Below are 26311 nucleotides of genomic sequence, written 5' to 3' on the forward strand. Positions count from 1 at the left end.
TGTGTATCATGTACCCTTCTAAGCACTTTATATGACCTACCTCATTTAGCGCTCAAAACAGCTAATGTTGTGCTCTGGTGATAAAATTCCCTTTTCTCCACAGATCTGACTGACGCCAGAGTGTGTTTCCTTAATCACATTCTACCTTGATGTCAAATACAGCTTGGCTGTAGATACCAGAACAGTGTCAGCATGCTGAAGTTTTGTTCACTATGTGTATGTTATGTGTGAACACCTCTCCTTTTTGCTTTCATAATGAAGTGAGAATATTTTAGCAATATCTACATTGTGAAGTGATATTTTGGTGACAGTCATGATACCATTTTTGAACAATTTAAGATACTAAAACCCTAGGCTATATAAAGGACAGCAGGACTCTTAAGAGAGAGTATGTTAGTATTCTATCTGTAAGTTTCTAAGATGATACATCCTTAAATTTGCCTGGAGCTTCATTTGCCTCTTACAAGAAAATATGTAAATTTCCAAACTATTTTGCATGTGTTTATTTTTTTGCTAGACTCTTTGGTGGTATGATGATTTTTCTTTGCCCTTGTTCCAGGATGTCAAAATAAACTGGAATTCCTGTAGAATTTTAATTTTACAAGTTTTGTACCAAAAACACCAGTATTGCAAGCTAAAACCTTTTCTAAAGTGTTTGGTTTATTATTTCACTCAGATGAAATAATTCTATAGCTACAGACTACCTAATAATTCCAGCCAGCCTCCTCACAAATGTGTTACTGGATACTAACTGTGTGAAATTTTTCTTACTACTTATGTGTCACCCTTCTGTTTCCTATCTATAATTCCCACCTCCTTTGCATATGTTCCCCTCATCTAGAATATATCTGCTCATCTCTTCCCCTTGTTTTTATTTGCCTAGCATAGAGTTTTTAATTAAAAAATTATTGTATAAAATATACATAAAATTTACCTTTGTAACTATTTTTTTTTAATTTGGTATCATTAATATACAATTACATGAGCAACATTGTAGTTACTGAATTCTCCGCATTATCAAGTCCCAACCACATACCCCATTACAGTCACTGTCCATTAGCATAGTAAGATGCTATAGAATCACTACTTGTCTTCTCTGCGCTATACTGCCTCCCCCGTGTACCCCCACACTACCTTATGTGTGCTAATGGTAATGCCCCTTATTCCCCTTCTCCCTCCCTTCCCACAGAAGCTTTTTAGGTTAATGTAGTCCCATTTGTTCATTTTTGATTTTGTTTTCCTTGCCTGAGGAGATGCATTCAGGAGAAAGCTGCTCATGTTTATATTGAAGAGATTTTTGCCTATGTTTTCTTCTAAGAGTTTTATGGTTTTATGATTTACATTCAGATCTTTGATCCATTTTGAGTTTACTTTTGTATATGGGGTTAGACAATAGTCCAGTTTCATTCTCTTACATATGGCTGTCCAGTTTTGCCAGCACCAGTTGTTGAAGAGGCAGTCATTTCTCCCACTCCCCGCCCTCACAGTCCCTTTCCCTTTGGCAACTGTTAGTCCATTCTTGGGTCTGTCAGTATGCTTGGGTTTTGTTCCTTCAGTTTTGCTTTGTTCTTATGCTCCACAGATGACTGAAATCATTTGGTACTTATCTTTCTCCACCTGGCATATTTCACTGAGCATAATACCCTCTAGCTCCATCCATGTTGTTGCAAATGGTAGGATTTGTTTTCTTCTTATGGCTGAATAGTACTCCATTGTGTATATGTACCACATCTTCTTTATCCATTCATCTACTGATGGACACTTAGGTTGCTTCCATTTCTTGGCTATTGTAAATAGTGCTGTGATAAACATAGGGGTGCATATGTCTTTTTGAGACTGGGAAATTGAATTCTTGGGGTAAATTTCTAGGAGTGGAATTCCTGGGTCAAATGGTATTTCTATTTTTAGTTTTTTGAGGAACCTCCATACTGCTTTTCACAATGGTTGAACTAGTTTACATTCCCAACGGCAGTGTAGGAGGGTTCCCCTTTCTCTGCATCCTCACCAGCATTTGTTGTTCCTATTCTTTTCTATGTTGGCCATCCTAACTGGTGCAAGGTGACATCTCATTGTGGTTTTAATTTCCATTTCCCTGATAATTTGTGATGTGGAGCATCTTTTCATGTGCCTGTTGGCCATCTGAATTTCTTCTTTGGAGAATTGTCTGTGCATATCCTCTGCTATTTTTTGATAGGGTTATTTGCTTTTTGGGTGTTGAGGCATGTGAGTTCTTTATATATTTTGGATGTTAACCCCTTGTCAAATATGTCATTTACAAATATATTCTCCCATACTGTAAGATGCCTTTTTGTTCTGCTGATGGTGTCCTTTGCTGCACAGAAGCTTTTTAGGTTAATGTAGTCCCATTTGTTCATTTTTGATTTTGTTTTCCTTGCCTGAGGAGATGCATTCAGGAGAAAGCTGCTCATGTTTATATTGAAGAGATTTTTGCCTATGTTTTCTTCTAAGAGTTTTATGGTTTTATGATTTACATTCAGATCTTTGATCCATTTTGAGTTTACTTTTGTATATGGGGTTAGACAATAGTCCAGGTTCATTCTCTTACATATGGCTGTCCAGTTTTGCCAGCACCAGTTGTTGAAGAGGCAGTCATTTCTCCAGTGTATATCTGTGGCTCCTTTATATCGTGTATTAATTGACCATATATGCTTCGGTTTATATCTGGGCTCTCTAATCTGTTCCACTGGTCTATGCGTCTGTTTTGTGCCAAAACCAAATTGTCTTGATTACTGTGGCTTTGTAGTAGAGCTTGAAGTCAGGGAGTGTAATTCCCCCACTTTATTCTTCCTTCTCAGGATTGCTTTTGCTATTAGGGGTCTTTTGTGGTTCCATATGAATCTCCAGGGCTGTGTGTTCAGCAGTCTTAGGCTTCCACCCCCTCCCCACTCCATTTCTCTTCCTCCCACCAGTGAGCTGGGGTGGGGGAAGGGCTTGGGTCCTGCTGGATCAAGGCTTTGGTACACTACCCTGTTTTGTGAGGTCTGCTCTGTTCTCCAGGTGTATGCAGTCTGGTGCAGCCTTCTTTCCTGTTGGCTGCTTTAGGATTAGTTGTATTAACTGTATTTTTGTACTGTGTGTGGTTTTGGGAGGAGTTCTCTGTTTCAGCTCTCATACTGCCATCTTGAATCAATCTTCTCCCTTTGTAACTATTTTTAAGTGTACAGTTCCATGGCTTTAAGTACATTCACATTGTTGTGCAACCATCACCACCATCCATCTCCAAAACTTTTTCCTTTTACCCATACTGAAACTCCATTCTCAGAGTAACTCCTCATTCCCTTCTCTCCTCAGCCCCTGGAACCACTGTTCTATTTTCTGTCTTTATGAAATTTGCCTGTTCTAAGTACTTCATACAGGAGGAATCATACAACATTCACCTTTTTGTCCCTGGCTTATTTCTCTTAGCATAATATCTTCAGGTGTCATCCATTTCATTGCAGGTATCTGAATTTCCTTCCCTGAGGCTGAGTCATATTTCATTGTATATACATACATACCATTTGCTTATCCATCCATCTGTAGACAGACATTTGGATTGTTTCCATCGTTTGGCTGTTGTGAATAATGCTGCTATGAATGTGAGTGTGTAAGTATCTATTCAAGTCCCTGCTTTCAATTCTTTGGGGTGTATACCCAGAGGTGGGATTGCTGCAGGTAGTGGTAATTTTGTGTTTAATTTTTTAGGTAACTGTCAAATGTTTTGTGTAGTGGCTGCACCACTTTACTTTCCCACCAGCAGTGCATAAGGATTCCAGTTTCTCCACATCTTGTCAATACTCATGTAGTTTTGTTTTTTTGATAATAGCCACATTCTAATGATAATGAAGTGATACTAGAACAGATATTTTTTTTTCCTTTCTTGATCAGCTAGAATCTCAGCTCTCATAGCTTTTTGGTATTCTCATGGTGGTACTTTTATCTACTACCCTCTAGTACTTCTGTATTTATCTTGACTGGCTATTTAAACTGTAATCCTTTTAGGAGGTCAAGATTTTGATTGTATATAGGTCTGTGTCTTAACTACTATTGCCATTTTGGAGTATATCCTTTCAGTCTCTGAGTATGTACAAGCTCACCAGGTAGAAATTGGATCATGCCCTATATACTGTTTGTTGAGCATGTTTTATGTCTTTTATCATGCCATTACCTGTAAATGCTATCTTCAAATAAACTATTCTGCATACATTTTCTGTTGTGCATTGACAATTCCAGTCTACTCTTACACCACTACCGCACCAGAATAACTATTTGAACATAGAAGACTTATATGACAAGCACTCATTTTTTAAAAAATTTGCTTTAGCTGCCTTTTTTTCACAGCTGCAGCGTTAGTATTATTGTATGCCCTGGTGTTCATTTTTAAATTGCCTGTACTTGATTCTGCTTTATTTAATCCAGCCTGCAGATGGCAGAATTGTTATATTTGAACAGAAATTTTAAAGGTTCAGTTTTATTTTATGAGTGTTTGCCTTGAAAGGAGAGGTGATGAAATGAGCAGCATCTCTACTAAAGAAACAGCACGTTAATGTTGTAACAGAGAGCTACACTAAGAAAGCACTGGGTAATTTGGTCTATCTTGATTTTATGATTTTTGTCTGTTCTGTTTGGATTATAGTCGTATAAATGGACTAGAGCATGATGCTCAAGCACTACAATATGTAAATTGCTGAATTTCCTTAATTATTTTAGTCACAGTAATGGAGCTTAGATCTGCTTCATATTAGCCACAAAGCAATTTGTTCTGCTTTTGTATTTTAAGAGTGTGCTTATCCTAATCTCTTTTTTTAATCTGGAGACCCTTTAAAATTGACAATGATAGGTCATCAATTTAAAGCCTTGATATAATTGATTTTACTGAAGTATGACTGCTCTTAGGATAAAAGAAATACTTCAGGGAACAAGAAATTAGATGAGTGGGCTATATTTGAAGTTGAATACAGAAGTATTCCACAGAAAGATTAGAAGAGAAGATTTGGAGAAATATAGGAATTTCTTAGAGAAACTGATAAAAAAAAATTCAGTGATAGATTTCTATGTGCCTGATATCGCAGGTAAAGCAGCAGTATTGTAAGCAAAACTTTTGTGTTACTGTGTTGAGGCAAAAAAAAAAAATGATTGAGCTCTAGTGATTTGTGAGACCATAAAAATCAGTATGTTTAAATATAGACTGGAAATGTGCATTACCATAGTCATTAAAAAATTTGAATATGTTTTTTAACTGTAACAGAAGGACAGACTTCATAAACCATAATTTGCTAGCTTGATAGTAAGTAAGGAATAGAACACTAAAATTACTACAAAAGGGTTAAACACTCAATTTTGGGTATTTTTTAGTACTAGTTGAAATAACCTGTAACACCAGGTGAGGAGAAACCACAGTTTTTTATTCTTACTTATGGTTGTGCCCAGTTATTAATAGGAAATACTGTTTGTGTATATTTCAAGGCTTTCTCAGTTTGACAGAAGAAGGGTAGAATGTATGCTTACTGAAATGAAAAAGGAAGCTATATTTAATTTCTAGTGAAATTAAACAGTATTAGGTATAGGTCAAAATTCCAGAAAATCTAGAAAAGCCCTCACTATCTCAATAGAATTGATAACAGTCATAAGGAATTGATATTAATTATTTGCTGCCTTCTCGCTCAAAGCTGATGCTGTGATTGTGTGATTAACTTTCCCACTGGAAAAATACATTTTGAAAAGATGTGTATAGTGGTTCAGTCTAAAGAGGATATACTAGAATGACATATATACTAGTGTTAATAAATTAATGCTTATGTCTTGAAATGATTTTCTAGCATGAAAGCCTGAGGATAGATTGGTTAATCAGGAAATACATCACACATTTTACTCAGTAGTAAGCCAGTATAATCAGTCAAGAGCTAGTACTGAATGATGGAGATGTCCAAAATGTCTTTGGTTTTATCACCTTCATTTCAGAGTAAGGATATTAATCTGTTACAGAATTTTTATATTTTATTATCATTATTCAGATAAGCAATTTCAAGTCATCCATGAAGGGTGACTATATAAGGAATGATTATGTTCTTTTTATTTTTAAAATATGAAAATTTTTGAGGTTCTTGAATACTTAAAAAGTACAGAAGCTTCATAATGTTGTCCTTAATGTCAGGCATAATGGAAAAGTGAAGGTCTCATAGGTGAGAAATTATAAAAGGAGAGAGAATAATAAAATAAATATGAATTGTATCATGGCAACTAGAACCAGTTATAAAAATATTGAAGAGAGATTTTTTAAGAGATTCAGTATAGGTGTTTGTCATAAGTTGGAATCTGCATGTACAATCATTGGAGTCTTTATTTTTTTTGAAGTGGAGCTCTATTAATATAAATTTAATATGTATATGATTATGAACTATTCAGTCTCTTAATGCCAACCTTGAACTTTTTATTGGAAGCAGCATTTTGGGCCTTTTTTTTAAAGCTATGTTTTTCAAGAAGAGACTGGCTTCTTATCATGGTGCTATTAGAAGGTAATTTTTTGTTTGTTTTCTTTTATTAACCCCATTTGTCACTGAGCTTAAAATGCTGAGACTTGGGCTAGCTGTACATTTTTAAGGCAAATGTTTTTGTTTTCTTCATCAACCCGTGTAAAAAATGGAAAACATGCAGACAACATGCAATGTAGGGGATTAGAAAGCCCATTTAATTGTTTCCAATGTGTTTTGTGTATCAAGCTTTGAGGACTTTTTAAGAATTCTTGCAATTAAGGGTAGGACTGTTACAGTTTGCATTTGGAGATGCATTACTGATGTTAAGTTGTTAAGTTTGCCTGTGTGTTTTGTGTTTTCGCTAAAGACACTTCCCCAAATTCCAATTCACTCAAGAATTTAGTGCTCTGGTGTTTTATAGATAGTAATGCACTGAAGTTGTGCATAGCCATTTGCATCATTTTTGACCTATTGGGCATCTTCATGTGCCTATTTTAGTCTACAAGGACTAGTTTTGTTTTTTTTAATTGAGAATTTTATGTTTCCATACTATTTACTTGACACTTAGCTTGACCACTTGGGAGTATTTTAGATTTTAGGGTATTTTCTTTCTCAAATTGAGTTTGATATTAATTTACTTGAATTTTTTATTGATGCCTCATGAGGTATATTATTTTTTTATGGCTCATCTTTCCTTTTTTTCAATTTCAGCTGATCCTATTAAAATACTTATGCCATCACTATCTCCTACAATGGAAGAAGGGAACATTGTGAAATGGCTGAAAAAAGAAGGTGAGCAGGTATATTACCAATGCCTTGTGTTATTTGATCATTTTTTTCTAGTAAGTTATATTATATAATACATGATATAAATGAAATAAATTATATTCCTCTGCTAGTTAATCTAAGTTTGTTTAAATAAAATATTCCTGTGATAATATAGCAAAGGCTTTCTGGGTTCAGCCTGTAACTTTTCTCCAGAAGCAGAGAATGGTAAAATATTTTAAGGTTTTTTTCTAAGTTTTAGTTGTTATACTTTCAGTTTCAAAGAGCTCCTTACGTTAATTTAAAACTTTTTGATGATTTTTGTGTGTATTTTTTTCCTAGAGCTAAGCAAGTTGATTATAAATTTTGTTGGAAACAACAAATATTTAAATAAGAATAATAAGGAAAACTGTCGAAAGAAGAGCAGTAGAGAAGGGTTGTAGCCCTACTAGAAATTAAAACATATTTTAAGCCTCTGTAATTAAAACTGTGTTATTGATGCTTAAAAAGACAGACTTAATAGAAGGGAATAGAAAATGAGGAAATAGGTGCAGTTCCACATGGGTATTTAATGTATAATGAAGGAAGACAGTATTGGATTCATTTCTTGTAATATGCCAAGAATAAATCACAAGTGATTGGGACATATAATGTACAAAAATGAAACCATACAAGTACTAGGGAAAAAATTAGTGAATTCCTCTGAACCTGGAAGTGAAATAAACACTCTGAATAGCACAACTCAAAATCCTAGAGGTAATAAGGGAAATACTGATAAATTTAATGATAAAAAGAACTTGTGTAGCTGAAAATATAAGTGAAAAAAAGAGACAAATTGGAGAAGAATCTTTGCAGTATTTATCATAAAGGGTTAATATTCCAAAAAAATCAACGAATAGGAAAATAGGCAAGATATATGAAGTTAAGAATGGCAAATTGATTTTAAACATATGGGAAGTCACTGAATCTTTTAACTAGTAAAAAAAGCAAATAATACTACACCGAGATGTCATTTCTTAACCAATCTTTTTGTTAGAAATTAAAAAATTTGACAAGCTCTTTTCTTGACAAGACTTGGGAAGAATAGGAGGGAAGGAGGCATTCCTATACATTCCTGGAGGAAATGCAAAGATGGTGTAAGCTAAAGAAAAATTGTTTTATATTTACCCTTTGACAAGGCAATTCTGCTTCTGTGTATTCTATCTCAATTTTACACCTGCAAAAATAAGATAAATGCGTAAGGCTATTTATTGCAGCAGTGTTTGTAATGGTAAAAGGTGGAAACAATCCAAATGTTGGTTTGATAACTTACACTATGCCCAGAACTATAAAAAAAAAAAAAAAGAAAAGATATATACCACTGTAGAGTGGTCTTCAGGGGGAAAAAGCAGGGTGGAGATATTTGGGTATGGTATGTATCATTCATTGAAGAAAGGAATGGCAGTACTAGTATTTGAAAAATTAAAAGGAAAGGATAAAAAAAAATTTAAGAACAAAAAGTGGTTGCCTATTGAGTGATGGAGGGAAAATATAGTAGAGAAAGGGTTAGAGGCTAGAGTTCTCAGAATATATCTTGTTTTGCTTCTTTAATCTCGGACCATTTACATATTGTACATAATTTTAAAACAAAATTTAAAAGATCCCTAAAAATTGAAACAAAATGAAACAGGTAAGTCTAGTTAATATTGAGTTCCTGACATGACCATGTAGAGAGGCCTATATTCAAATGTCAATAAATCTAATAGATTATAACTGAAGGATAATATCTCCAAAGGGGAAAAAAAATCCTAAACAATTTAATCCTATTGCAGTAGTTATGTTGGTATAGTTATCCTAAGACTTGTATAGGCATTTTTGTTGGGAAAAAGCAAATGAGTGAGGTGATATCATTGGGAACCCAGACTTGTGGTATGGTTTAAAGGAGAAACAGATAAAAGATAAAAAAGGCTAAAGAAGGATCCTGTGATGGTGAATTTTCTAGCTCTTGCCCTTGGCAGGGCCTGGAAAAAGGACTAACCCAGTAACAAAGAGCACCCCTAGCAACCACATTGTAAAGTCAGCAACCTTTGGGATATGACTTAGAATGAAAAGCTACTATTTCCTCCGCTTTTTATAAGCTCCAGGTAAATTTGAATCTTGCTGTTACTAAGAGAATATTTGCTACAATATTATCTCTAAAGCTGTATTAATCTATTGTTTATAGCAACCATTTTGCCAGATCTTAGTTACTTAGTATGGTGTTTAGAACGTAAGACTAAGTTGATGAGTGCCAGAGGGGTAAATGTGCTACAATGCTCTTGGCACAGAAGGACAAAGGAACAATTAATGTCAGGAATTTGGAGGAGACTTTTAATTTTTCTAGCTGCTTTCTTTTCCTTTTTTTCTCCCTGTGATAGTGTAACCTGGCCCAGCATAATCTTAAAACAATTTAAAAGATCCCTAAAAATTGAAACAAAATGAAACAGATAAATCTAGTTAATATTGATTTGCTCACATAACTATATACAGAGGCCTATATTCAAATGTCTAGTAAGTTTTGATATGACATCTTCTTTTGGCACTTTATGTAGCCATCTTCCTCTGTGTTTTTCTCATTCTGCAGCATGTTAAACTTTGTGTAGAAAAGAAACTGAATCTCCAGTGCCTATTGGGATTGTTAGATATACAAAGAAATTAATCAGATAAATACCTTATAGCCATTATTATGCCTCCTCTTGAGAAATGGTGAATTGAGTGTTAAAAACAGAAAGAGAGGAGGGAAGAGTGAATCGAGAATGAGGGACATGGCCTGGAAGGACTTGTCTGATTCCAGAGACTAGCCCTGGCAGGGATTTCTAGAGTGCCGGTATGTGATTCAGCAGGTTAGATGTCAACCAGGCAAGTGCTGGCATTGAGAGGTCCAGTCTATGCTTATAAAATAGCATCAAGAGAGTTCAAGCAGTGGGCAAGAACTTAACAGTCTGACAGAATTATTCTGTGGTTCCAGGAGTACTTTTGCCATTGTAGGGATCAGGACGAACACTGCAAGTATTTACTTCAGTACCCCAGCCAAATGAGCTTGGGGATTTGGAAGAAGGCCCCAGTTTTTTTAGGGAGTTTAGTGGGTTAGGAAGGCAGCAGGATAAATCACAAGACAGGCCTCCTGTCAGGAGTTTAGGACAATGGATTGGGCCAGTATGGAGTCCACAATGAAACTGTCCAGATGACCATCCTAGTCCTTGATGTGCTAGGCACCATGTCTGATTGGGAGCATTACTTAACTCTCCTTAGTGGGGAACGCTAGTAAGTTTTGGTGTGACTGCTTTCCCTGTTACAACTAACATAGTGATAAAAAAAAACCCCAGACCTGCAGCATTGTAAGTAGGTGATCAGTAAATGTATTGACAGAGGGGGCATAAGCCAAAAGCCGGGATATGGGTATGGGAAAGGGATTTGAAAAGGCTTCAAAGATGAGGTGTTATTTGGGCTAGTCCTTGTAGAATACATGGGCTTAAAAAAATTTTGAGAAAAAGGACATTCCAGGTAATATGTTGGTAGTGAGATGTCATGACATGTATTTTGGCAACAGCAGGTAGTTTGAGCTGCATTAAAAGCGTAATGGGAAGGAGGTAAGATAGGTTTATAGGAAGGATCTTGGATAACTCAAGTCTGTCAGTGTATAAGTGTCCTTATCCTAAAGCCAAGGTGCATCCACACTCATGACTATTTTTAGCAAGTGTTCCTATGTGCTTTCTTGAGCCCTGTTACCAACATTGCACTGAATGGAACAGGCTGTAAGAGCGCTTGTATCAAGAGCTAACTATAGGCAATTTAAGTAACCTCCTTTACCTGCTCACATTTGAAAAACCAACCCTGAGGACTTCTAGTCAGTATGACCATCTAAGCAGATGGTGTAAGGCTTCTACTCTTTCCCGGATAGAAAATTTTAAAACAAATCTTTTAAATATAAGTTGAGCTTAAAACGCAAGAAAGGGGAATCACCAAATAGGAGCAACAACCAGAGTGGTGAGTGGGAATTGAAGCCACATGTACCATAGAGCTTAAGCTGGAAGAGTAAAATAACAGATTGGAAACAGGTGTTTTTTGGGGATAAGGAGGGTGGAAGGGAAATCAAGAATTGGTTCATATTTGTATGTGGTCAAGTTTGAGGTGCTTATTAGACATTCAAGGGGAGGTGTTTAATAGAATTGGTTATAGGAATTGAAGTTCCTCAGTGAAGTCTGATTTGAGGGTAGAAATTTGAGTCACCAATCAGCATATGGATGGAATTAAAATGCCATACGATAACAGGTAAATTTAATTGTTTGACTTGGGATCTATATGCAATAAGAATGCCTTGTCTCTTGGAAATTTGCTCTCATGGGCCTGTCTTTGTGAGGCTTTTGGGTTAAAGTTTTAGTACTTGCATTTTCTGGGAGCCCACAGGAAGAGATAAAGTAGTCCTGGGCTGATAATCTTCCTGGGTCACCTAGCAGAAGCCATTATTTTGGAAGGACACAGCTTCTCATCCAAGTTACACAAGATTCCCAGATGAAGTCCCACTTAGCAAGAGTTAACAGTCCCAAATTTAATAATGCACATAAAAGTAATCTTTTAGGAGCAGAAGTCATTAGGCATAACCAACAGCAAGACTAGATGGCCAAGAACTTCAGTGAACTGAAATTACTAGATACATAAAAATGTGTACTCGAAATGACTAAACATGTAAGAGGAGAAATTGAAAATATGAAAGAAGACAACAGTATCCAGAAAGTCCAGGCAGATTTGGAAAGGACAAATAGAACTAGGAACAAAAAGTATTGTCTTAAAATTAGAAAATGAAAAACTCAAGGTTAGGTTAAAGTGTAATTACACATGACTGAAGGAAGAGTTCATGATGAAGTCCAACCTGAAAAAATTAGCTTACATGCACAGAGGGATAAAGCAGTAGAAAAAATATGGAAGAGAAGTTCAGGCATGAAGAATAAAATAAGAACCATTCATTAATCCAATAGGAATTTCACTATGAAAAAGAGAATGAGCAAGAGCTAATGTTCAAAAAAAATGGAGAATTTTCTAGAATTTCAGAAAGATAAATGTCGTGTATGGAAGAGCTAGTATTTCATTAGGAAGGCTCTGCATGGCTGCTGCCATCTTTTAAAATAATTATCAGTGTCTAAGAAAGTTTCACCTTTATAAATAATGTAATCAATTGGAATCTATTTTTAGGTTTCTTTTTCCTGATGGATTATAAAGCTTTGACTATTTCCATATTCAATATGATAGAGTATTTGTGTCATTAAATAATGAATCAGACACAGAATCAGCCTTTTAGGGTTATTATAAAAAGATGAAATTTCTTCATACTTTGTGAAATGATAGGCAAGTTGAGAAGAGGATTCTTTGGACTACATTTATCTCTCAGACTTCTGGCAATCTCATAAGTTATTCACACCCATTAGAATATGGAGACTGTGCTGAAGAGCCAGGAGACATAGGGTCACATCATTGTGTTCTTTTTCTCTTTTGATTACAATGTGCTGTTTTCACATAGGACAAGCCAGGATATACTTTAAGCTCCTGGAGTGTGTTTCCCTGAAGGAAATTCTGGGTTCTGCCAACTGAGAAATATTTGTCTACCAATACACTATAAATAATTTGAAAGCAATCCTAATCACTTATTCTCAGTAATTCACTGCCTTCTTTTTTAAATTTGTCACTTTTATGATTTAATTGTGATCTTTTCAGCATAATTTACTTCCTTAACATGTATGTTAATACATATGGGTATGACTGTACATGTCTAAATATGTCTGGTGCTCGACACTATTTAATCAATTGGTCTTATTCTGTATTATAAAAACATTTATATTCCAGCAGAGAACTTCTTTATATATACCTTTTTCTCTTATTAGCTATGTTTTTTAAATATTTTATCTTCAGATCTTTATTAGTGTATGATCACCATTACTTAAAACAATGAATTGAGACCTTCAAATATTAAGATAATTTTTTTTCACATAAATTAATAGTGATGTATCTAATTATAAATCTAGTGTATTTTTAGCAAAGGCTAATAGTGGGTAGCAGTTTGGTCTTACAAACATTTAAGGTTTTTTGAAAATCTGAGATACTGTAATTCACAACTACTATTACTGTTCTTGTGTGTGTGTGTGTGGTAACCCAAGGTCATAAGGGTGCAATGAAAAAAACTCTGGACTAGGAATCATTGTTGATTCGGTTCCCTCTCTGTCGTGAAGTACCTGGGAGTGAGTTGAAGTAGTTGAGATCTAAGGTACATCCCTGGCTTTAGAATTCTGATAACTCAATTTCATTTTCTTATTTGAAGTCATAGAAATGTGAAATGCCATGGCATATAAATTATTCCTATCTTGGTTGATTTAATGAATGTTGGAAAAGTAGTTTTATAATGAGTATCAGAATACCTAATTTCAGTCTGAGGATCAAGTAAAGAATATCATAAAATCAGCAGAGAAAATACTTCAAAAGTGCTAGGTAATATGCAATTTCAAAATCTCTTGAAAGGTGAATTGAGCTATAATTAAACATTTTTATTACAAGTTTGTTATTTGTGGGGTGGGGAATTATGCTTCAGATATTTTCAGTTTAACTTCAGATATTTTATAGTTTACCTTTCCAATTGAATGTCAAGTCTGTTAAAGTAACAAAAAGGAAGAAAGAAAATATTCTTGTCCTCCCCTTTTGTGTGAGAATATTCGAGGGTATGAAAAATACTTTTTTTCCTTGAGATATTAAGAGCATATTCTGAAACACTGGAGCAAAGCTGGACTGGGATAAGTTATGGGAAGCAGCTGGGCACCCAGTGTTTGAAACACGCACAGCACATGTTCACTGGTGTTTGCTGCTGCAGCTCGGAGTGCTTTTTATGTGGGCATTTTATGTGAACTGTCATTTTATGTGGGCATTTGGGCTTTCATGTGACTGGGAATTTTGAATATTTCAAATAGTTTTTGTGTAAATCTTAGACTGTAACTAATGTAGAATATTCAGAAGTAAACACTTTTAAAGGAATTCATTACTGCAGTATTATCACTAGGTGCCACTGGAGAGGTACATGGGTCTCCTGCTTCTACTGTACAAGTTGTTGTAGTTTCTGTTACTTCTGGGCATTTGTATATGTGTTCATGGTGCTAAAATGGAAAATTTTTTAAACATGCATTTCACAAATAGCTTCGTTTTTTCAGTATACTACAATTTTAACAGCTGTTACTGAGGTACTTACATACCATAACATCCAACTGCTTTTAAGTGTACAATTCAGTGATTATTAGTAAATACGTAGAGTTGTGCAGCTATGACCAAAAGCTAGTTTCAGAACTTTTCCATCAACCAAAAAGATCCCTGCAGTCACTTCCTGTTCCATCCCTAACCTGATCTATTTCTGTATCTAAAATTTTGCCTTTTCTGGGCGTTTCATGTAAATAGAATCATACAGTATGTAGTTGTTGGTGACTGGCTCCTTCTATTTAACAGGTTCATCCATTTTGTAGCATGTGTCAGAAATTCATTTTTTTTTAAAGGCTGAGTAGCGTACCATTATTATTCATTTTCACATTTATTCTTAGTATTTCTATTATGCCAGAATTTTAGAATTGGTGAATGGAGTTATAGATTACACTTTATAATCTTTATAATATATACTTTATAATAAAATATACACTGTAATAAAATATAATATATACACTTTATAATAAAATAAAACTTTCTATGGTAATGGAAGTGTTCTGTGCATTGTCTAACACAATAACCACTAGCTACGTGTGTGTTGAGCTCTTGACATGAACCACACAAAAAATGTGAGAGGCCCGAAGGATGTAATGGGGGTTAACTTTGCCTAGCAGTTTCTTTCTCAAACTACTTCTCATGGTTTCATCCATCTGGGTGGGACTTCAGACCCTCTAGGAGTTGGGTTGCCTAGGGTCTTGTGATGTGCAAATGATACCTTTGTGTGTATGAGCAAGTGAAAAGGGTGGGCAAACTCTGACCAGAGGGCCCCTCGTCTATGTCCCCACACTTCTGTAGGCACTGATTGGATGGAGCTGGCATTGCCTGCCTGTTTGTACTCTTCTTCCGTCAGACTAAGAACTTCTTGAAGCAGGTCTATCTGGTTATTTTTGGTTATAGTGTCTTGCGCAGTGTCATTCACTAGGGGCAGCCGGTGACTATTTGTTGAATAAATAGTTGAATTAATTTAATCTCAAATCATTGTTGTCATCATTCAACTTAGCACTAAGAAGAGGTTTTTTCTTTAATGTTCACATAGGTGTGGTTTACTTGGTTTTACAGATAAAAACTAGCTCTCCCCCACCACACACATCTTTTAAATGAAGACTTTTATTTTTCATTTTTGGCAGAACAAAATTATTTCATGAGAGTCACAGGATGTGTTCAGTTAATAAACATCACCATTAACTGTGTTTGATCAAGACTATATGTCATACCCACAATTTAAAAAGAGAAAGGAAAGTCTCTCTATGCTGCAGTTCCTCAGCTCTTGCAGCTGCACATCTGGATAAGGAACAGGATGACAATGCTGGCTTCAGTGCTGGGGAGCGGCCCCCGGGCAGGCCTCTGCTCTGGCCCCTCCTGGGGCCCGCACTCTCGCTCCGGGTCCGCTCCACCTCGGCCTCTGACACGCACCACAAGGAGATAGTGCAGGGACACTGCGAGGCTGGAATCTCCTCCTACAACCAGCCAGCCATCAACGTGGCAGCTGAGGAGCCGCCTGTCAACATGACACCATCCATGGTGTTCTCTCCTAGCTTCTCAGTCTTCTCTTCTGACTATGAAGTTATTATGGAGAGAAGCATTATCTTACTGTTGTATTTATTCCCGGTGTTCAGTATAATGCTTTATATATTGACATGTTGTATGATCTTGTTGAAATGATAGTATGGATTAGGGAGCTAGAATGAGTCTTGGTTCTAAATAGTTTATGATATGCCTAATGTTTGTATCTAAATATATTGTGAAGTACTGTTTGAAGATGTATTTGAAGAGGTAACCTAAGTTTTCCTGTTCCATGATTATTTTTTTAAAGCTACATTTTCAAACTTTCCTAAGAGTCAGAGACATTAAGTAACTTGGTGAATATTACTAGTACATGTCAGAACTTGGACTCAAACCGGTGTCTGAATTGAAGAGTTCCTTCTAACTCTGCCTTGTACCTTTTCTGAATTATATCACTAAATTGTTGATCAAGGCTGACACTGATGTTTGGAATCTTCATAGCCCATTATTTAGTCTCAAATTTTTCTCTTGGCATTTAAATTATGTTTGATTATTGATAGAACCTTAGTTTTGTGATATTAGGGGTATTTTGCCCTTCTATAATAATGCAATGTTTTAAACTTTGCTGTGGTTCCTGGGGAAGTTCACTACACAATAGATAGTTCCTTCTCTGTGTTTCTTTCCATTTATTTCATTCTCTCAGCATTCTTATAGAGCTAATATTGTATCTGTGTTATGTAAATAGATGTGTATATAATTTTAATAAAAAGGAAACAGGCTCCCTAAGTTTTTAGATGTTAAAGTCATGCCAGAAATCAAATGGTAGAATCAAAAGAAATATCAAGGACATTTTGATGTATATCTTGAGAAAATAAGGATTGGTGAAATTATTGCAGTTTTTTTTCTGAAGTGTTATTTTAATCTCAAACTCATTATGCATGAGGCACTACCCGGTGTCCTGGGAATGAGGTAGGGCCTGTCCTGTTCTTACTGTGAAGAAGCTCATAGACGGTAAATAGAGGAACACACAATTAAAAGTAATTACTAGTACAGCAACATAACATAATGCAATTTGTGATTCATTTCAAATTAATTACAACTGTAAGAATTCAGGAATAGGAGCAAAACCATCTTGGTTGATCTATGGCTGAAGTAGAAATTGTGGATGGTTCTTTAGTGTTTGGAATTTGAAATAGGCAAGCTCAAGTGATAAAACATTTTGCTTTTTTCCTACAGGCAGAATTTCTTTTCTAGATGTCTAGAAGTATTTAATTGCCAGGTTGCTTAGTTCAATTGCTTTTTCCATGGTTACAGCAGAACATACAAGGGTGTGATTTATTTTTTCTTTTTGAAAAACAATCTGTTTTAATTGCTTATTCATCTGTCATAAAGAAGTATGTAAGATTATATAATCTGGCACTGTAGCTTTCTCTGTATGACATACAAGGTTTCTTTTTGGTTTGATCTCCACTTACCCCACCAGCCTAACCTCTCAGCGCTTCTCTCAAGTACTGTTAGCCAGTTTCTCCGAAGTTTCCTGTGCTCTTTTGCGTCCTGGGTTTTTGATATGTTGTGCCTTCTGCTTGGATCATTGCCCCTTAACTTGATTGTCTCATCTTTTCAGATTCAGATCAGGTATAGTTTTTTTTTTTAGGAAGCCTTCTTTCACATTCCAAAAGCTGAATTAGATAACCTCTGTTGAATGTTTCCATAGCATCCTGATTTACCCTCATCCCACACTGTAATTTCCAATATCCAAGCTTCTTGAGGTCAGTAGTCTTAAGGCCCTACTTCCACCCCCCACCATATCCTCAGTGCCCTAATGCATTTTCAGTACATATCTATAGAGCTTTGGGATTAGACCAAGCATCTTCTAGTTATTCAACAAGTATCTAACAGATAAGCTTATTTCTTTCAAAGAATTTATATTGGTGGTTCTGAACTACTTCAACTGAAAATATAACTAACCATCTATGGGAACATATTTGTATACAATGAAGTAGTTTCTATACAGAGGACTTTCAGAGCATATTACCTAGGTGTTTCAGATTTCCCTTCATGTTCTTTTATGAGTGTGTATTAATACTGCTATACCAGCTATTTTTAGTGTGCATGTGAAGGAGTTTATTTGTATGTTGCATATTTTTCTATCCTTGTATTTTTTTTTTTTGAGAGGACATCTCTCATATTTATTGATCAAATGGTTGTTAACAACAATAAAATTCTGTGTAGGGGACTCAATGCACAATCATTAACCCCAAGCCTAATTCTCAACAGTCTCCAGTCTTCTGAAGCATAACGAACAAGTTCTTACATGGTGAACAAATTCTTACGTAGTGAATAAGTTCTTACATGGTGAACAGTGCAAGGGCAGTCATCACAGAAACTTTCAGTTTTGATCACGCATTAAGAACTATAAACAATCAGGTCAAATATGAATATTCATTTGATTTTTATATTTGATTTATATGTGAATCCCACATTTCTCCCTTATTATTATTATTATTATTTTTAATAAAATGCTGAAGTGGTAGGTAGATGCAAGATAAAGGTAGAAAACATAGTTTAGTGTTGTAAGAGGGCAAATGTAGATGATCAGGTGTGTGCCTATAGACTAAGTATTAATCCAAGCTAGACAAGGGCAACAAAACATCCACGGATGCAGAAGATTTCTCTCAAAATGGGGGGGGGATTAGGTTCTAAGCCTCACCTCTGTTGATCCCCAATTTCTCACCTGATGGCCCCCCTGTGACTGTGCCTGTCTTAGGTTGTTCCTCCCTTGAGGAATCTTACCCATCTCTGGCTAACCAGTCATCTTCCAGGGCCATACAGAGAGATGTAAAGTTGGTAAGTGAGAGAGAAGCCATATTGTTTGAAAAGGTTAGCTTATTACTTCTTTGCAGATTTATGCCCTGTGGCTTCTATGCCCAGCATTTGTCTTGAGGTATCTTTACCACTTGGAGGAATTATGATACTCGGTAAATTCGATATGAGGCACGAATTCTATTTAAGGGTTGTAATTAGGAAGGAAGAAGAAAAGCTATAGAGGTAGCAGATGGAAGAAAACATGGGAAGATTGATTATTTGTTTGACATATCTTCTTGTAGAGTAACTTAAGCATGTATAGGTTTTAAACTACTAACTAAATTGCGCACACATATTAACATAATAGGAATGCAGTTACATAAACAAAGCAGATCTGTAATTACCAGCCATCTCCAGTGAAGCCAAGAAAACCAGTTAGGCACCCTAGGCATTTGTGAAAATTTGTCTATGATATGATGGATATTGTCCAGCTGTACTTGAACAGTGAGAGAAATCAGACAAATTAAAACAACACATTCCTGGGAACTGTTCACATCCCATATGTTCTTTTAACAATAGATGGTCTATAGTCGCAAGATTTTGGAGCGCTGCAGCTTGCACTTCTCCTAATTCTTGGTTGAGTTCCAACAGTATAGATCCAGTCAAATTTGTTGTTTTACTGTATGCACAGGCCCCAACTTAGATATCTCCTTCTTCATTCCAATGGCAAGTCCAGGAACCAGTGGGATGAATGCAGCTACAACTGCAACAGCGCCAGTATCTTTGTTGAAGTTTTTTGATGATCATCTTCTGAAATGACTCTTCCAGAGAATGTTGATGTTGGAAGTTCTTCTTCATATCGTATCTTAATTCTTTTTCTGGGTAGCCAAATTAGGCCTTGATCCTCTGTATAAACACAAATAAACCCTTTGCCCACACTTTGATATACCCTTTATACCATTGTGAAGAACTTATTGGAGATCACCACACAGGAACTGCTTTTTTTTTTTTAAGAGAAAGGCATATTATCAGAAAAATGTATTTCCATAGCTGATCATGTGACACCCTTTAAATGATCAAAATTAAGGATATTTAAAGCATGCATTAATTGTTGATTTACAGTTAGTGTTATCCTATCAGGGAGTAATCCCCCTTTTCTTTCTTTTTTTTTTGTTATCATTAATCTACAATTACATGAAGAATATTATGTTTACTAGGCTCTCCCCTATACAGGTCCCCCCCACAAACCCCTTTACAGTCACTGTCCATCAGCATCGCAAAATGTTGTAGAATCACTACGTGTCTTCTCTGTGTTGTACAGCCCTCCCCTTTCTCCCCCCCCATTATGCATGCTAATCATAATACCCCCTTTCTTCTTCCCCCCCTTATCCCTCCCTACCCACCCATCCTCCCCAGTCCCTTTCCCTTTGGTACCTGTTAGTCCATTGTTGGGTTCTGTGATTCTGCTGCTGTTTTGTTCCTTCAGTTTTTCCTTTGTTCTTATACTCCACAGATGAGTGAAATCTTTTGGTATTTCTCTTTCTCTGCTTGGCTTATTTCACTGAGCATAATACCCTCTAGCTCCATCCATGTTGTTGCAAATGGTAGGATTTGTTTTCTTCTTATGGCTGAGTAATATTCCATTGTGTATATGTACCACATCTTTATCCATTCATCTACTAATGGACACTTATATCCTTGTATTTTTTATTCATTTTTGTTTTAGGTCTGGTCTTATAAGCCACATTTATTGAGATTTTATTTCATTTTTTTGTATTCATTTTAATAACTTCTGCTTTTAGTAGGTGGTTTTAAACATTTATATTGTAATTACTAATATATTTGGATTACAATTTTTGTCGGTTTTTTTTCATGTGTCTGCCTTCAGTTTGATACTTTTTGTTATTTAATTTTCCTCTGCTTTTTGACTGCTATAAGTTATTTTATATTAAAAAATTTTTTTGGTGTATACCATTAAGTTTTTTAGGTACTTAATTAAATTTTGCCAGTGAAGTCTAGAGTTATTCAGTGTATTTCCTACCTATCTATATCAAAGGTCTTAGCATGTTTTAACTATGAACTAAGCATTCCCTTATTCTGCTTATTATTCTTTAGAGTTTTACACTTTTTTTAAACCCTCAGCAATTACCTTTTAAATGATTAATAGTTACCTTTTTGTCATTTTCTGTGATAACTTGTTTCATGTAGCCCAAGGGTCCTCTCTGTGTCCACTTTTCTTCTTGATGAACTGCATTTTATAATAACTGATCAACAGGCGGTAAATTTTCTTAGTCTTTCTAGGTCTAAAGAATACTTTTCCTTCATTTTTGAATGATGGCTTGGCTGCATATAAAATTCTAGACAGTTATTTTTCCTTGGCACTTTGAAGATATTACTCCATTGTCTTCTGGCCTCTGTTGCAACTGCTGAGAAGTGTGCTCTCAGTCTGTCATTCCATTGAGGTAATCTGTTTTTTTTCTTCTGATAGTTTTTTTTTTTAGTTTAATATAATTATGTATTAATATTAACCAAACTTAAAAAAGGAATTTGGGAAATGGTATTTAGGGCAGAGGAATGTATTCCATTTTCTTTCTTTCTTTCTTTCTTTTTTTAAATTAATTAATTTATTTATTTTGTTGTCATTAATCTACAATTACATGAAGAATACTATGTTTACTAGGGTCCCCCCTTCACCAAGTCCCCCCCACATACCCCTTCACAGTCACTGTCCATCAGCGTAGTAAGATGCTATAGAATCACTACTTGTCTTCTCTGTGTTGCACCGCCCTCCCCATGCACCGCCCCCACATTATACATGCTAATCCTAATGTCCCCTTTCTTTTCCCCTACCCCTATCCCTCCCTTCCCTCCCTTTCTCCCCAGTCCCTTTCCCTTTGGTAACTGTTAGTCCATTCTTACATTCTACGATTCTGCTGCTGTTTTGTTCCTTCAGTCTTTCTTTGTTCCTATAGTCTTTGGGTTTGAGGTGAGTCTCTTGTAAGCAGCATAGAGATGGGTCTTGCTTTTTTTATCCATTCTAGTATTTTGTGTCTTTTGATTGGTGCATTCAGTCCATTTACATTTAGGGTGATTATTGAAAGATATGTACTTCTTGCCATTGCAGGCTTTAGATTTGTGGTTGCCAAAGGTTCAAGGTTAGCTTCTTTAGTATCTTACTGTCTAGCTTAACTCACTTATTGAGCTATTTTAAACACTGTCTGGTCATTCTTTATTTTTCTCCCTTCTTATTCCTCCTCCTCCGTTCTTTATATGTTGGTTGTTTTATTCTGTGCTCCTTTGTGCTTCCTTTAACTGCTTTTGTGGGTAGTTGATTTTATTTTTTGCCTTTAGTTAGTATTTGGTTGATCTGCTTTCTTTGTTGTAAATTTATATTCTCTGGTGACATCTGTTTAGTCTTAGGAGTGCTCCCGTCTAGAACAGTCCCTCTAAAATACCCTGTAGAGGTGGTTTGTGGGAGGCAAATTCCCTCAACTTTTGCTTGTCTGGGAATTGTTTAATCCCTCCTTCATATTTAAATGATAGTCGTGCTGGATACAGTATTCTTGGTTCAAGGCCCTTCTGTTGAGAAGTCTGATGATAGCCTGATGGGTTTTCCTTTGTAGGTGACCTTTTTCCTCTCTCTAGCTGCCTTTAAAACTCTGTCCTTGTCCTTGATCTTTGCCATTTTAATTATTATGTGTCTTGGTGTTGTTCTCCTTGGGTCCCTTATGTTGGGAGTTCTGTGGGCTTCCGTGGTCTGAGCGACCATTTCCTCCCCCAGTTTGGGGAAGTTTTCAGCAATTATTTCTTCAAATACTCTTTCTATCCCTTTTTCTCTTCTTCTGGTACCCCTATAATGCGGATATTGTTCCTTTTGGATCGGTCACACAGTTCTCTTAATATTGTTTCATTCCTGGAAATCCTTTTATCTCTCTCTGTGTCAGCTTCTATGTATTCCTGTTCTCTGGTTTCTATTCCATCAATGGCCTCTTGCATCTTATCCATTCTGCTTATAAATCCTCCAGAGATTGTTTTATTTCTGTAATCTCCCACTGGACGTCTGTAATCTCCCTCCGGACTTCATCCCTTAGCTCTTGCATATTTCTCTGCAGCTCCATCAGCATGATTATGAGCTTTATTTTTAATTCTTTTTCAGGAAGACTGGTTAGGTCTATCTCCCTCTCAGGGTTTGTCTCTGTGATCTTGGTCTGTATCAGTTTCTTCTGCGTTTTATGGTGATAGATGTATTTGTGGGGAGCTGGCACGTGTGTTGGGTAAGAGAAAGTCCCTTCTTGCCTGTTTATGGCCTTCCTCTCCTGGGAGAACAGCAGCCTCTAGCAGCTTGTGCTGGGCAGCTGTGCGCAGATGGGGCTTCTGATCTTGCCCAGTAACTATGGAGTTTATTTAGCTCTGCAGTTCCTGTGGGCGTGGCCTGCCTCAGGCTGCTGCTCCAATGTGGCGGAGCTGCGTTGGAGGGGGAACAGGCAGGAGGCTGTTTATCATGGTGAGGGGCCTCCGAGCTGCGCTGCGGGGGTTCGGGCACCCAGAGTTCCCCGGGATTCGCAGCTGCTGGGCTAAGTGTCCCAGGGCACTTACGTCCAGCTGTGGGGTCCCTGTCCCTTTAAGACTTCAAAAAGCACTTGCTTTTGTTTGTCCCGGGTGCGCTGGCTGTGGGGACCCTCTCACAGGTCTTACTGTCCTGTTTCCCTAGTATCCAGGACCCCATGCATACACTGTGTGTGCGCTCTGGTGTGGATGGCTAGGGCTGGGTGTTCAGCAGTCCTGGGCTCCCTCTCCCTCCCCGCTCCGACTCCTCTCCTCCTGCTGGGAGCTGGGGTGAGGGGCACTTGGGTCCCGCCAGGCTGCAGCTTGTATCTTACCCCCTTCGCGAGGCGCTGTGTTCTTGCAGGTGTGGATATGGTCTGGCTGTTGTCCTGTATCTTCTGGTCTCTCTTTTAGGATTAGTTGTATTTGTTGTATTTTCAAAAATATATATGGTTTTGGGAGGAGATTTCCACTGCTCTACTCACTCCGCCATCTTGGTTCTCTGTATCTCTTCTGAAAGTTTTTAAGAGTGTTTTTATTGTTGATAGTATACAATTTCTCTACGGTATGTCTAATGTGGATTCATGTTTATACAATCTTAATAGTCTTTTTTTCTGTTCAGTTTTTTTATTGAGGCACACATTCCATAAAGTGTAAGTTCAATATTTATGTACATATATGTCTAGGTTACTACTGCCTAGTGAAGATACAGAATATTACACGCAAACTACAAGACTCTCAGTGCTCCCTCTAGTCAAAACATAGGTAACCACTATTCTAAAGTCATTCAGATCTCTCAAGTTTGAGGGTACCTAGCTCTTTTTAGTTCTGGGAAATTCTCAGCAATTAGCTCTTCCTAAGTTGTTCTCCACCATTCCCCCTAGTGTCTTCCCTTGGAACTCCCATTAGACAAATATTGCAGTTTCAGTCTCTCTCTCTTAACTGCTCTTTTCTATTTTTTGTCTTTCTACCTACCTGCCTGCATTAAGTTCCAGGTAGTTCCTTAGTGTTACCTGTAATTTACTAATTCACTATGTCTGAAATGCATTACTTTGGTTGTTTCTTTTTATTTTAATGACTGTATTTTTCATTTCCAAGATTTCTAATTAGCTCTTTCCTTTTTACATGATCTTGTTTTATTTCTGGACATTATAGTTTTTTACTCTCTCTTGTTCATGTGATAGATTTTTTTTACATCTATTTATATTTTTGAACATCCTCAAGATGCTTACTTAAAAATCTTTGGCAAGATCTATTAAATGAATTGCATCTGAAATAAGTTTCTGTTCCAGTGTTTGATTTTCTGGTTTTCTTTCTTATAATTAGAGTTCTTCAAAAATTTTGAAACTTTGTTTTATAATTTACTTTTGAGTGGAAGGTTTTTGTTTGTATTTTAATATCTTCCCACCCATTCCCCACTCTTGCTTTCCCCACTCGCCATTCCAGGGATTTTGCTTTTGATAGTGGAGATATCAACAGATGAAGTAATGAAGCCAGAGAGTGGCTTGGCTCAGATCCTGGTATTGGGGCAGTGGTTTTGTTCCCCATTTTCCTAGACCCACAGTTCAGGCTACAACCATAATCCTAGTCAACAGGTTTTGATTGCCTATTTTGTCAGCCTCCTGTTATGAAGAGGAACCCTAACTCAACCCTAGCTTTAAGTAGAGATTCTGATTAGAGTCCCTGTGTTCAGAAGACCACTTTTAGTTCCCCTTTACTGCAAAGGAAACCTCTGCACTTCTTTCCCTTTCTTCCCCTCCAACCTGCTCTAAATCCAGAAACCAGCAAATCAGGTCCTGCTCAACATTTTTGAGTTTCCGTATGGTTTCTGTTGCACAGAAATGTTTCTTATTTGACCTCTATCTTTGATTTTCTCTCTTTTTGCCTAATATGCTTTATTTATTTATGCTCTTTGGTGCCAGTAGGGTTTCTGGACTCACCCTACAATGTTAACCCAGAAGTGTAATTCATTGTAAGAATTTTCTCTTGGAATAATAGTCAGACTGTCTTAAAAAGGAAGGAATGTGGGATCTGGAGTTGATTTGTGTGGAGGAGGATGTGCATTTATTGCACTATGCGGTTACTTAAGGATATGCAATTATTATTGTTTCTAAAAGGTTATTCCATTTTAATATTTGCTTAGTAATCTTTGTAATTGCTTTTTATCATAATATATTTTATTCCCATTGTAGAGCTTTTGGAAAATATTACAAAGCATACGTATTTACATACATGCAAACACACATACAACACAAGGAGAATTGCTTATAATTCCACAACCCAGAAATAGTTACTAAATATCGTGTTATTTGTTATGCATATTTGATACACATATGCACATGCTGACCCATATACTAATATTCATATTTTAAAAAACACAAAGCAAACTTAGTCTTGTTTTGTAGGTGAAGCTGTGAGTGCTGGAGATGCCTTATGTGAAATAGAGACTGACAAAGCTGTGGTTACCTTAGATGCAAGTGATGATGGCATCTTGGCCAAAATAGTGGTAAGTTCTTATTTTGATTGCCTTCTACAGGTTGAAGATTTCTTAATAGTGAAGTTTCTTGAAAGAGTAAAATTTCTTGAAATAGTTACTTCTTACTTTTACTACTTTATTTATAGTGTTGTATTATCTGTATCTACCTATACATTTCTAATTCAGATATTTAAAATAGTTTAGTGTTAAGGTCTAATAATACCCAGTGATGATCAGACAACTTGGAACTATTTCAGCCATGACAGTGGCAGTCAATGTTGCATTTTGTTCTCAGGGATGAGAGAAAGCTATTGGAGGTGGAATTTGAAGACAAAGAAAGCAGTAGGTTAAAGTTCAGAGCTAGCAGTTTTGAAGTTTATAATTGGTAAAATCAAAAAGAAATGTTTTACTCGGATCAAATGAAAACAAGAAATCCTATCTTCATCTGTCTCCAGGATTTCCAGGACTGGAAGTGGGTAAAATGACTTTGTCCTCA

General features: G+C 36.3%; 1 protein-coding gene across 4 annotated transcripts in view; it reads left to right on the plus strand.

Annotated features, from left to right (window-relative positions):
• The window catches only part of PDHX (pyruvate dehydrogenase complex component X), an 82161-nt gene that overhangs the window by 5570 nt on the left and 50280 nt on the right, over window positions 1–26311 (plus strand). For 3 of the 4 annotated variants that reach the window (XM_073216389.1, XM_073216390.1, XM_037019886.2), the window contains exons 2-3: window positions 7185–7265; window positions 25745–25845. In XM_073216389.1, the coding sequence (XP_073072490.1) occupies window positions 7185–7265; window positions 25745–25845 (182 nt within the window). Of the gene's footprint in view, window positions 1–3461; window positions 3608–7184; window positions 7266–25744; window positions 25846–26311 lie in introns of all 4 variants that reach the window. The other variant, XM_073216391.1, reaches the window with a different exon arrangement.

This window comes from Manis javanica, chromosome 11 (assembly GCF_040802235.1).
Source record: "Manis javanica isolate MJ-LG chromosome 11, MJ_LKY, whole genome shotgun sequence".
NCBI lineage: Eukaryota > Metazoa > Chordata > Mammalia > Pholidota > Manidae > Manis > Manis javanica.